The 14,029-nt window shown below is 42.5% G+C and overlaps 1 protein-coding gene across 7 annotated transcripts in view; it reads right to left on the bottom strand.

Annotated features, from left to right (window-relative positions):
• LOC100380643 (filamin A, alpha (actin binding protein 280)) overlaps positions 1-14,029 on the bottom strand; it is a 74,516-nt gene that overhangs the window by 57,595 nt on the left and 2,892 nt on the right. For all 7 annotated transcript variants that reach the window (XM_045692812.1, XM_014134249.2, XM_014134251.2 and 4 more), the window contains exon 2: positions 6,454-6,953. In XM_045692812.1, the coding sequence (XP_045548768.1) occupies positions 6,454-6,823 (370 nt within the window). In that variant the 5' untranslated portion in view covers positions 6,824-6,953. The remainder of the gene's footprint in view (positions 1-6,453; positions 6,954-14,029) is intronic.

Here is a 14,029-nt window from a genome sequence, read left to right as displayed (position 1 = left end):
TAATAATAATAATAATAATAATCAATAATAACAACAACAGGGAGACAAATTGTTTTCAGCACTTATTTCCATGACTGATCAAAACGTGTTGTTTTCTCATGGTTCGCTTGTCCCTCTGCAGCAGACATATGGTGAGCAATAGGTTTGGAACATCTAATCCCAATAAAACAACAGTATCAAATTGCTATTTTACATAAAATTGTGAGAATTGCAATTCAATACATATCGGCACCTAAATTCAGTACTATCGTATTGTGAGGTCCCCGGCAATTCAATACATAGTCGGCACCCAAGTATCGTGAGGTCCCCCAGTATGGCGATATCGCATCGTGAGGTCCCCCAGTATGGCGATATCGCATCGTGAGGTCCCTGGTAATTCCCAGCCCTACCCCTCTCCTGTCCCCCCTCTGCTGGAACAGCCAGTTGTCCTCCACCGTCCATAACAACAAGGTTTCTTCCTTCCAGGGAGTTGTCCCTCTACTTGGACCAGGTGAACATACACGAGAGAGAGAGGTCTCCACAGAACACGCAAACAGAGCCGATGCGGTGCGGTTGTCGACACAAGAGGGGCAGTGGCCGTACTCCCATGCCACATGAACACTAACGTGCCGCATCATCCCTTCCGTCGCCATGGGGGGGGCTGTGTAGGCGAGGAAGTTCGCTTGGTTCCTTGATCTGATCTATAGGCTATACATCCAACTAGTCCATATTGCAATAATAAGAAAATAGAATCTCAGTGACTGTTTCAACAATAACCCAAACATTGTTAGAATCCCCCCGAACATGAATTTGGTTTAGAAGTAATACTAGTGATTCTAGGCTACTGGTAAAAAAAAAAAAAAAAAAAAAAAAAGGCTTTTTCTCCATGACCAAAACACAACCTATTTTTTTAGCTGATATGGGAGAATACATTGAAGCAGCAAACTGGGATAACATTGTAGGTTAAGTATTAAAAAAAAATACTTACCAATGCATTTTATTATAAATCTGATTATTTCACATGGCGATGAGGAAAGCTAATCAAATTCAAAATCACTTAAAACTTCAAGATTGCCAAGCTAAACCAAGACAGCATTAAATAAGCAACCTATTTTGCATTGATAACCAGCGACTGTTCAAACAAACATTGTAGCATTATAGAATCCCCCCCATGTATTTAGTTTAGAAGTGATACCGTTATTCTAGGCTTAAACAGATAGCCAGGTGTCATTTTCCTTTCCACGACTAAAACTAAATGATTTTATTTTTAGCTGATATGGGAATACTTTGAAGCAGCATAATCAAAATAATCAGTATAAATGTTGTAGGTTACACTGGTAAGTAGAACAATATTTGTCAGGGCATTTTATTAAAATTATGAATCAGATTCTTTCACATGAGATGCGGGAAGCTAAGGCTAGCTAGCTTGCAGTGTTTAGCCAACTTGCTAGCAAAAAAAACAACTTCTTTCAATAAATGAAAATCCAAACCCTTTGATGGATTCTTTGGTTTTTTGTTTAGTAGTCATAACTAGTGATTGATTAGAGGCTATTATGAAATGGTAAATATTTTCCAGGGCATATTTATTAAAAGAAATTAAAAAATTAAACAAAAGCTTTCACATGGAGATGTGGGTAGCTAGCTAAAACGGCTAAAGCCAACTAGCCAGGTTGCCAGCTAGCTAATACTAGCAAGGGAAGGTGACTCTTACTTGTTTTGACAAAATTAAGTGGGAATGGAAGTGGGCCTAGCGAAGATATCGTGTTAGCAAAAGATGTCCGCTACTCCAAAAATCCCACGTAGATCAAAAGGAGTGGAGCTTGTAGTAACCTTAACATCCTGCCTTCTGAATGAAGCTAACCGTTATAATCTAATAGACTCATCTCCAAGGTGGCTCTGTGCCTCTAAGCACATTTGTGAGGAGAGGATTCTTAAATAAAAAATGTGATTTCCAATGATGTGCTTGACAGTTCAGCCTGTCCTGTAGTGTTTAAATATGCACTGTTCATCACTGCCTCTCCTCACACACGCACTGCTAGGCCAAGTGAAATATAACTGGGGGGGGGGTGAAAAACGCACACCGACACCCACCCACATTCCTCTGGCTCAGAGAGAAGACACATCCCAACTGACACACTGCTTTATGGAACATGCTGTACAAACTACTATATCACACACCAACAAGTTTCAAGTGGTTTAAAGGTGTGTCATACAGACAGCTATCTGATAGCTGTCGTTCTAATGGAACGTCTCTTTAGTTAGCTGTTGTTCTATCAGAGGATGTTCTAACTAAAGAGACGTTCCATTAGAACGACAGCTATCAGAGCGTCTCCCAGCGAGCCGGTGTTCCCGGCAGAGCGTCTCCCAGCGAGCCGGTGTTCCCGGCAGAGCGTCTCCCAGCGAGCCGGTGTTCCCGGCAGAGCGTCTAACTGATAGACATTCTGACAGAACGGTTCCTGTGATTGTTGAGTGGCTAGTCAGAAATACCATGTTCATTAAGTCTGCCGTTATTTATGGAGTGACCAAAAGTATGTGGACACCTGCTCGTCGATCATCACATTCCAAAATCAAGGGCATTAATATGGAATTGGTCTCCTCGTTGCTGCTTTAACAGCCTCCACACTTCTAGGAAGGCTTGATATTAGAACATAGCTCTGGGGACTTGCTTCCATTCAGCCACAAGAGCGTTAGTGAGGTCGGGTACTGATGTTGGGCGATTAGGTCCTGGCTCACAGTTGGCGTTCCAATTCATCCCATAGGTGTTTGATGCTGTTGAGGTCAGGGCTCTGTGCAGGCCAGTCAAGTTCTTCCACACCGATCTCGACAAACCATTTCTGTATGGACCTCGCTTTGTGCACGGGGGCATTGTCATTCTGAAACAGGAAAGGGCCTTCCCCAAACTGTTGCCACAAAGTTGGAAGCACAAAATCGTCTAGAATGTCATTGTATGCTGTAGTGTTACGATTTCAAATCAAAAATCAAATCAAATTCCCTTCACTGGAACTAAGGGGCCCGAACCATGAAAAACAGCCCCAGACCATTATTCCTCCACCAAACTTTACAGTTGTCACTATGCATTGGGGCAGGTAGAGTTCACCTGGCATCCACCAAACCCAGATTCGATGGTGAAGCGTGATTCATCACTCCAGAGAACGCGTTTCCACTGCTCCAGAGTCCAATGGCGGCAATCTTTACACCACTCCAGCCAACACTTGGCATTGCACATGGTGATCTTAGGCTTGTGTGCGGCTGCTCAGCCATGGAAACCCATTTAATGAAGCTCCCGAAGAACAGTTATTGTGCTGACGTTGCTCCAGAGGCAGTTTGGAACTTAGTGAGTGTTGCAACTGAGGACAGACTATTTTTGAGCACTATGCGCTTCAGCACTTGGCGGTCCCATTCTGTGAGCTTGTGTGGCCTACCACTTCGTAGCTGAGCCGTTGTTCTTACACATTTCCACTTCACAATAACAGTACTTGCAGTTGACCGGGCACCTCTAGCAGGGCAGAAATTTGACGAACTGACTTGTTGGAAAGGTGGCATCCTATGATGGTGCCATGTTGAAAGTTACTGAGCTCTTCAGTAAGGCCAATCTACTGCCAATGTTTGTCTACGGAGATTGCATGGCTGTGTGCTTGATTGTATACACCTGTCAGCAACTATGTGTCTGAAATAGAATCCACTAATTTGGAGGGGTGTCCACAGTTTTGTATATATAGTGTATGTTACCAGGCCAACTCATCGATCCTGCTGCTTTTTATATCAAAACCACCAGCTACAATGTCAGGGAGAGATGGGACAGAGGAATGAGAGAAGGACAGAGAGAAATAGAGAGTATAAAGAGAGATGGTAGAGAGAGAAAGTATATAGAGAATTTTTTCCAAAAGTGTGATTTTGAGAGCAAAAACCTGAAAAACTGAAGCCTGGAAAAACAAAATGGAATTTGGCAAGAACTGATTTTATAGGGCTCTACCTAATGATCATTTACATTATTTAGTCTATGGAAAATCAGAAACGATAATATTTAAGACAGATTTTTTTTTATTTAACAGAGAGAGAGAAAGCACACTGCTGTACTCCCTGTTCGACCGCACATCAACGCCATCATGAAGTCTGACGACACCACGGTTGTAGGCCTGATAACAACAACAACGAGTCAGCCTATAGGGAGGAGGTTAGTGAACTGGCATTGTGGTGTCAGGACAACAACCTCACACTCAACCTTAGCAAAATTGTTGACTCCAGGAAGCGGAGGGAACATGCCCGTTCCACATAAACGGGACTGCAGTAGAGAGTCAAGAAGGACTCTACCTCCTAGGGCGGCTGAAGAGATTCAGCATACTGCTCCAGGTCCTCTCCAAATACTACCGCTGCATCATCGAGAGCGTCCTGAACGGTTGCATCATGGGAATTGATCCGTCCACAACCGCAAGGCCCTTCATCAAGTAGTGAAGACGGCCGAGAACATCACTGGGACCGTGCTCCCACCCATCCAGGACATGTACTCTTAAACGGTGCCTGAGGAAGGCCCGCGGCATCGTAAAGGACCTCACACACCCCAGCCACAAGCTGTTCACTCCCTTACCGTCTAACACCAACAGGCTCAGAGACAGTTTCTATCTACAAGCCATCAGACTGCTGAACACTTGAACTGAACTGACTGACCACCACGCACACACATCACAACTGCTGCGACCAGACTTACTACAACTCAGTTCGAGCTATTTACTTAATGTTCCCGTTCTTATCGTTTATTATGTCTTATTGTTGTTGCATTGTCCAGATAGAACCTGCAAGTAAGCATTTGGTTGGACGACGTTCTCCCGGTGTATACCATGTGCATCCAACTAATTAAAACTTGAGAGAATGAGAAAGGGAGAGTTGGTTAAATTGAAGGGTGTGGTCCTCACGTGAAAAGGAGGAAGTGAAACAAGGGATGTCTCCACTCCTCTCATCTCTAGAGTGGATCATGTGACTCAACAAGAGCCGTTAGAATAATGAGTCAAAGCTGTTGCGTTATTTCCCGAGAACAGCCCTTAGCCGTGGTATATTGGCCATAGACCACAAACCCCCGAGATGCCTTACTGCTATTATAAACTGGCTACCAACCTAATTAGAGCAGTACAAGTAAATGCTTTGACATACCCATTGTATATGGTCTGATATACCACGGCTGTCAGCCAATTAGCATTCAGGACTCAAACCACCAAGTTAATAAAAATTAAATATATATCTTTTTTGTGTGTGGAATTTTCATTGTTGGACATAAGACTGTAAAAACACCAGGAAATCAGCTCCAAGTGACTTTAATTTAAGCAATCTGTAACCAAGTATTCCCACAGATAATAAAGAGACGTGATCATATAGAAATTCAAGCAAGGTTTGAAATGATTATGTTTCAGGCAAACATATCTGTTTAGGCTTCTTGTAGTCAATTTGCAGTCTACAAATGATTTGTAATTATGTTCTGGCCCACGACCACCCGCCTAGTGTATCATCTAGCCTACCGTCTACCATCTAGGAACAACATTAGCTCAACCACAATGCACTGCAAACTGATCAAGGGACAGATACAAACTTCCATATCCTTACATGACTGCCATCTCCCATCCAGGGACTGAGCAGGACCGACCCTGCTTAGCTTCAGAGGCAAGCCATCAGTGGGATGCTGCTGGAATGAATGAAAAAAACAAGCAACAGCAACAAAAAAGCCAGCGAAAGCAAAAGCCAGGGGAACATAACCAAATGGGGAAGATTGCCGACAAAAAGGAAGGATTTTGATTGCAATATCATTGGAAATGTTTCACAAAAAAAATATTTTTTTGCATTAATTTACAATTTGATTATTTCCTTTATATTATACTTTCAATATCATTCCTTTTATTTGCAATATTAAAATGTTCTCGACTTCAGTAGTTCTGCGTGATATTAATGGCACAAACGTAACTCCATACTGTTGGATAATCATAGGGTCTTACAGGAGGCCCATAGGGTCTTACAGGAGGCCCATAGGGTCTTACAGGAGGCCCATATAGGAGCTTTTAATTAAAAAAAAGTCCCCATATTGCATCATTGTTCTCAAAAATGGTTTGTGATACAAATGTAAAATGCATATCAAACATCCTTCCTCCCAATTAAGTGTCTATAAGAATTGCCAAAACGATCTGATACCAAAACTATTTTCGGATCACACTGGTATGGAATTGCCCAGCTTGATGTTAATACCTTGGCCAATAGATTAGCATACTACAGCCTAATTATAGTAACTTTGTGACCCGTCTATGGACACCAACTTGATGTAAAGTAGACCACAGTAGGTCTATCTATAGTAGGCCAACTATGGAGCGTTATTATATTCTATAGTAACTGAACGCTTCCCCCCAGCTACATGGTAGGGTAGACTACACTTGAATTAAGTCATCTACCCATCAACATCAGCATGATATAACGTTACAGAAGAACTTTCTGACCCACCTATGGACACCAGCTTGATGTTCTCCTTGTCTAGGAACTCGAGAGCCACCGAGACGTTCTCGAGTTGCATCTGTCGGAAAGTGGGCCGCTGGTTGTATTTCCTGAACATCTTCTTCTGACTCAACACCTCCAGGAGTCCGATCAGCCGCAACCCGTCTCCCAGGTCCGTCTGGAGATTGGCGATACGTTTGTTGACGCATTTCAGATGCTCGTTACACCAGCGGGTGAACGTGTTCTGTTGGATCTTCTTCCACGGCGCGTCCTCTGCAAGGTCCTTCTCTGTAGCAGGCATGTCTGCGTCTTTGTCCGGGGAAAGGGCGTTGAATGCAGGCTGGGCCGACTGGTGTTGGCGGAGGTGGGAACCACTCATTTTTATGCCGTCGGGTCTCTCTCTGTTCACTGGCTGGGGTTTAGAGGTGGAGTCTGTTGGACGACCGCTCCCTCTCTCTCTCTCTCTCTCTCTCTCTCTCTCTGTCTCGCTGCTGTGCTTAAGTTTGTGGCTGTGGGATAAAAGAAAGAGAGGAATGAGAACTAGTGAAAAGAATGGATCGCCTGGAGTTGTGTCTTTGTAGAGTTTTATAAGAACAGAAAAGTCAATGAGAGTTAAGTTTGTCCCGCTGGTGACGCCTCTGTAAACTATACAGAGAATTGGGGTAGAGAAGTTCCAATTCCCTTCATTCGCATATTACTGTAATTGTAAGGTTAGGCCTGTACTCATGTTACCAGAAGTATAGCCTATCACAAAACAAGATCATTTAACCAGCTTCCTAAATATTCTGAAAATAAATGCAGATTTCCCACATCATGCAGACAGATCAAGTTAACATGGGATGGGCATGGAATGACTGACTAGACTCCCAAACCAAGAGCTTGTAATGATCTAGAACACCAAGCCAGGAAGAGCTGCGGGGTATTCTATCCTACACAGCAGGACCAATGAGTCTTCAGCAAACAGCCAGACATTACAGATGATCTTCTGCTTTAATAAGATCAACATGATATATATATATATATATATCTAATGTATGCGTGTATATATGTATATATACAATGTACGCGTATATATATATATATATATATATATATATATATATATATATATATATATATATATATACATAAAATGTATGCGTGTATATATGTATGCGTGTATATATGTATGCGTGTATATATATATATATAATATAATGTATGCGTATATATATAATGTATGCGTGAATATATATAAGGTATACGTATATATATATATAATATGTGCGTGTATATATGTATGTGTATATATATGTATATATGTATGTATGTATGCATGTATATATATATAATGTATGCGTATATATATATATATATGTATGCGTGTATGTATGTATATATATATGTATGCGTGTATATATATAATATATGCGTGTATATATGTATGTGTATATATATGTATGTATGTATGTATGTATGTATGTATGTATGTATGTATGTATACATACATACATACATACATACATACATACATACATACATACATACATACATACATACATGTGTATATATATATACATACATCTATCATGTTTAGCTTAAATTATGGAAAATGATGTGGATATATTGAAACAACATCTCAAGACATCAGTCAGGAAGTTAAAGCTTGGTCGCAAATGGGTCTTCCAAATGGACAATGACCCCAAGCATACTTCCAAAGTTGTGTCAAAATGGCTTAAGGACAACAAAGTCAAGGTATTGGAGTGGCCATCACAAAGCCCTGACCTCAATCCTATAGAAAATGTGTAGGCAGAACTGAAAAAGCATGTGCGGGCAAGGAGGCCTACAAACCTGACTCAGTTACACCAGCTCTGTCAGGAGGAATGGGCCAAAATTCACCCAACTTATCGTGGGAAGCTTGTGGAAGGCTACCCGAAACGTTTGACCCAAGTTAAACAATTGAAAGGCAATGCTATCAAATACTAATTGAGTGTATGTAAACTTCTGACCCACTGGGAATGTGATGAAATAAATAAAAGCTGAAATAAATCAATCTCTCTACTATTATTCTAACATTTCACATTCTTAAAATAAAGTGGTGATCCTAACTGACCTAAAACAGGGAATTTTTACTAGGATTAAATGTCAGGAATTGTAAACAACTGAGTTTAAATGTATTTGGCTAAGGTATATGTAAACTTCCGACTTCAACTGTATCTAAGTGTGTGTTTTTGGTTGTTCAGTCAATTAGACCAGGGTTTCCCAAACTCGATCCTAAATCCTCCGGGGCACGTTTTGGTTTTTGCCCTAGCACTACACAGCTGATTCAAATCATGAAAGCCTAATGAAGAGTTGGTTATTCTAATCAGCTGTGTAGGGCAAAAAACAAAACGTGCACCCAGGATGCAGGGGGACCGGGACCGAGTTTGGGAAACCCTGAATTAGACCATGCCCATTTCAAGCTTACCTTTAAAATGAAAATAAACATTTAATATATATATACACTACCGTTCAAAAGTTTGGAGTCACTTAGAAATGTCCTTGTTTTTGAAAGACAAGCACATTTTTTTGTCCATTCAAATAACATTAAATAGATCAGAAATACAGTGTACGCATTGTTAATGTTGTAAATGACTATTGTAGCTGGAAATGGCAGATTTTTAATGGAACATCTACATAGGCGTACAGAGGCCCATTATCAGCAACCATCACTCCTGTGTTCCAATGGTACGTTGTGTTAGCTAATCCAAGTTTATCATTTTAAAAAGGCTAATTGATCATTAGAAAACCATTTTGCAATTATGTTAGTGCAGCTGAAAACTGTTGTTCTGATTAAAGAAGCAATATAACTGTCCTTCTTTAGACTAGTTGAGTATCTGGAGCATCAGCATTTGTGGGTTCGATTACAGGCTAAAATGACCAGAAACAAATACATTTCTTCTGAAACTCGTCAGTCTATTCTTGTTCTGAGAAATGAAGGCTATTCCATGAGAGAAATTGCCAAGAAACTGAAGATCTCGTACAACGCTGTGTACTACTCCCTTTACAGAGCAGCGCAAACTGGCTTGCACTACCCTATGGACCCTGGTCAAAAGTAGTGCACTATCCTATGGACCCTGGTCAAAAGTAGTGCACTGCCCTATGGACCCTGGTCAAAAGTAGAGCACTACCCTATGGACCGTGGTCAAAAGTAGTGCACTACCCTATGGACCCTGGTGCACAATATATAGAATAGGGTGCCATTTGGGACACATCTCCTGTCACCACAATATGAATCACAGTATCATCCATAACAAGAAGACTAGACAGACCCTCTCCTCTAGAGCTGTCTCTCTCCTACTGCAGACTGGCTACCCTCTCCTCTAGAGCTGTCTCTCTCCTACTGCAGACTGGCTACCCTCTCCTCTAGAGCTGTCTCTCTCCTACTGCAGACTGGCTACCCTCTCCTCTAGAGCTGTCTTTCTCCTACTGCAGACTGGCTGGCCTCAGAGCTTAGAAACAGATGGAGACACACACATAGGACATACATAGGACATACATAGGCTGCTTGCTTAGCGAATACCACTTCCTAACAATTTGGCCCATATATGGCGCGAACTGCCTCACAAACACACATGACCAACCTCTTCAAGCATCTCATCCGAAAACGCCATCTTAGAATCAGGCTAATGAACACGCCATCTTAGAATCTAGCTAATGAACACGCCATCTTAGAATCTAGCTAATGAACACGCCATCTTACAATCAGGTTAATGAACACGCCATCTTAGAATCAGGCTAATGAACACGCCATCTCAGAATCAGGCTAATGAACACGCCATCTCAGAATCAGGCTAATGAACACGCCATCTTAGAATCTACCTAATGAACACGCCATCTCAGAATCAGGCTAATGAACACGCCATCTCAGAATCAGGGTAATGAACACGCCATCTCAGAATCTAGCTAATGAACACGCCATCTTAGAATCTAGCTAATGAAAACGCCATCTCAGAATCTAGCTAATGAACACGCCATCTCAGAATCTAGCTAATGAACACGCCATCTTAGAATCAGGCTAATGAACACGCCATCTCAGAATCTAGCTAATGAACACGCCATCTTAGAATCTAACTAATGAACATGCCATCTCAGAATCTAGCTAATGAACACGCCATCTCAGAATCAGGCTAATGAACACGCCATCTCAGAATCTAGCTAATGAACACGCCATCTTAGAATCTAGCTAATGAAAACCCCATCTTAGAATCTAGCTAATGAACACGCCATCTCAGAATCTAGCTAATGAACACGCCATCTCAGAATCTAGCTAATGAACATGCCATCTCAGAATCTAGCTAATGAACACGCCATCTCAGAATCAGGCTAATGAACACGCCATCTCAGAATCAGGCTAATGAACACGCCATCTCAGAATCTACCTAATGAACACGCCATCTTAGAATCAGGCTAATGAACACGCCATCTCAGAATCAGGCTAATGAACACGCCATCTCAGAATCTAGCTAATGAACACGCCATCTCAGAATCTAGCTAATGAACACGCCATCTCAGAATCTAGCTAATGAACACGCCATCTCAGAATCTAGCTAATGAACACGCCATCTCAGAATCTAGCTAATGAACACGCCATCTCAGAATCAGGCTAATGAACATGCCATCTCAGAATCTAGCTAATGAACATGCCATCTCAGAATCAGGCTAATGAACACGCCATCTTAGAATCTAGCTAATGAACACGCCATCTCAGAATCTAGCTAATGAACACGCCATCTTAGAATCTAGCTAATGAACACGCCATCTTAGAATCTAGCTAATGAACACGCCATCTCAGAATCAGGCTAATGAACACGCCATCTTAAAATCTAGCTAATGAACACGCCATCTCAGAATCTAGCTAATGAACACGCCATCTCAGAATCAGGCTAATGAACACGCCATCTCAGAATCAGGCTAATGACCACGCCATCTCAGAATCTAGCTAATAAACACGCCATCTTAGAATCTAGCTAATGAACACGCCATCTCAGAATCTAGCTAATGAACACGCCATCTCAGAATCGAGCTAATGAACACGCCATCTCAGAATCAGGCTAATGAACACGCCATCTCAGAATCTAGCTAATGAACACGCCATCTCAGAATCTAGCTAATAAACACGCCATCTCAGAATCTAGCTAATGAGGCGACGCAAGCAGGACTCTACAGGCTGAGGAGTAAGTTTCACTCATCCCCATGTGCTACACACGCCCTGCACACACACAAACGAACACACATGCCCCACGCACACATCACCCAAGTCTCCTCTGTTACACAGACAACACATTCAGATAACGCATTCAGACACATTCAGACACATTCAGACGCATTCAGATAACGCATTCAGACACATTCAGATAACGCATTCAGACACATTCAGACACATTCAGACACATTCAGACAACGCATTCAGACGCATTCAGATGCATTCAGACACATTCAGACACATTCAGACACATTCAGACGCATTCAGACACGTTCAGACAACGCATTCAGATGCATTCAGACACATTCAGACACATTCAGACAACGCATTCAGACACATTCAGACGCATTCAGACACATTCAGACGCATTCATACGCATTCATACGCATTCAGACGCATTCAGATAAACAGTAAATGTAGTGTGTAAAACAGATAGGATGTCAACGTTGTGAACCGAGTGCCCCATGGTGGAGGTGGGGTTATGGTATGGGGCAGGTATAAGGTAAAACAGATAGGATGTCAACGTTGTGAACCGAGTGCCCCATGGTGGAGGTGGGGTTATGGTATGGGGCAGGTATAAGGTAAAACAGATAGGATGTCAACGTTGTGAACAGAGTGCCCCATGGTGGAGGTGGGGTTATGGTATGGGCAGGTATAAGGTAAAACAGATAGGATGTCAACGTTGTGAACAGAGTGCCCCATGGTGGAGGTGGGGTTATGATATGGGCAGGTATAAGGTAAAACAGATAGGATGTCAACGTTGTGAACAGAGTGTCCCATGGTGGAGGTGGGGTTATGGTATGGGGCAGGTATAAGGTAAAACAGATAGGATGTCAACGTTATGAACAGAGTGCCCCATGGTGGAGGTGGGGTTATGGTATGGGCAGGTATAAGGTAAAACAGATTGTATGTCAACTAGGGGAATGGGATAATGTCAACCTTTCACCTCCCTGAATACAACCCAGGTGTATTCACTCAGTGATGTAATCAGTGACACTAGTGGCATGACAGACAATGATCAGACACTCAGAATTACCTTCCCTGTTATTCACCTGATAGACTACAGCTGTATTATACCCTTCCCTGTTATTCACCTGATAGACTACAGCTGTATTATACCATTCATCATACCCTTCCCTGTTATTCATTCCCTGTTATTCACCTGATAGACTACAGCTGTATTATACCCTTCCCTGTTATTCACCTGATAGACTACAGCTGTATTATACCCTTCCCTGTTATTCACCTGATAGACTACAGCTGTATTATACCATTCCCTGTTATTCACCAGAACATAAACATGGGTAGAGGAACAACAGAAATGAAAGAGAGAGAGAGAGAGAGAGAGAGAGAGAGAGAGAGAGAGAGAGAGAGGGAGGAAAAAAAAAATCGGTGATGGGAGAGAGGGGTATTAAGGGATAGGAAATGAGATTGATAGAGAGGTATGGAGGGATTAATAGAGGGATGGAGGGGAGGTATAGAAGCATTGAAAGAGGGATAGAAGAATTGCTAGAGGGATAAAGAGAGAGAGAGAGAGAGAGAGAGAGTGCTGGTTAAAGACAGACAGTCTTTGCCTAAATAAGGAGTTCAGTGCCAGGAGCGGTAACATGGAAACACGCCAGGAGGAATGTTTTCTCTCTGAGTCTCTGTGCCTGGTCAGGGGGAATCTGAAGAATGCTTCATCACACACACACACACACCACGACCCCCAATAAACACAACCATTTATCTAACACACAGTCATACACTCCCACAACAATGCCTATGTCGTAGTGTATATGACTGAACAGTTAGCAGGCGGTCTAACGGTCGATTTCGCTAACAGGAACTGCTGTAGAAATGTTTGCTTGGGACTGGGGAGAGTCTGATCTGTGTTCTTCTGGCTTTGTCTAGAGGAAGTATGCAGTTCTACACACATAAGCCAACATCTCTCTCCCACAGCCCTGGCATTGAAAGAGTTATACTCTACCAATTTAGCCACTCGGGACCCCTCCCTTCCTCTCCTCTTCTCTCCCTACCCCTCCTCTCCCCTCCCCTCATCTCCTCTCTTCTCCTCTCTTCTCCTCTCATCTCCCATCCTCTCCTCCCCTCTCTCCTCTCCTCTCTTCTCTTCTCTTCTCTTCTCTTCTCTCCTCTCCCTACCCCTCCTCTCCCCTCCCCTCCCCTCCCCTCCTCTCCTCTCCTCTCCTCTCCTCTCCTCTCCTCTCCCCACATCATGTGACTGACCACACCCTAACAGCAGCGAGGAGCGGAAGTGAGCTATGAACAAGCTGCATTCGAGGTGTTAACCAGTCACTAACCACACACACACAGCTCATGTAAAATAGAAAGTGAGGTTCACAGATTACAGCAAAATGTGTC

The sequence above is a fragment of the Salmo salar genome, chromosome ssa13 (genome assembly GCF_905237065.1).
Source record: "Salmo salar chromosome ssa13, Ssal_v3.1, whole genome shotgun sequence".
Classification (NCBI taxonomy): Eukaryota; Metazoa; Chordata; class Actinopteri; order Salmoniformes; family Salmonidae; genus Salmo; species Salmo salar.
Note: the sequence above shows the minus strand (reverse complement) of the source record. Positions and strands in the feature narration are given on the sequence as shown.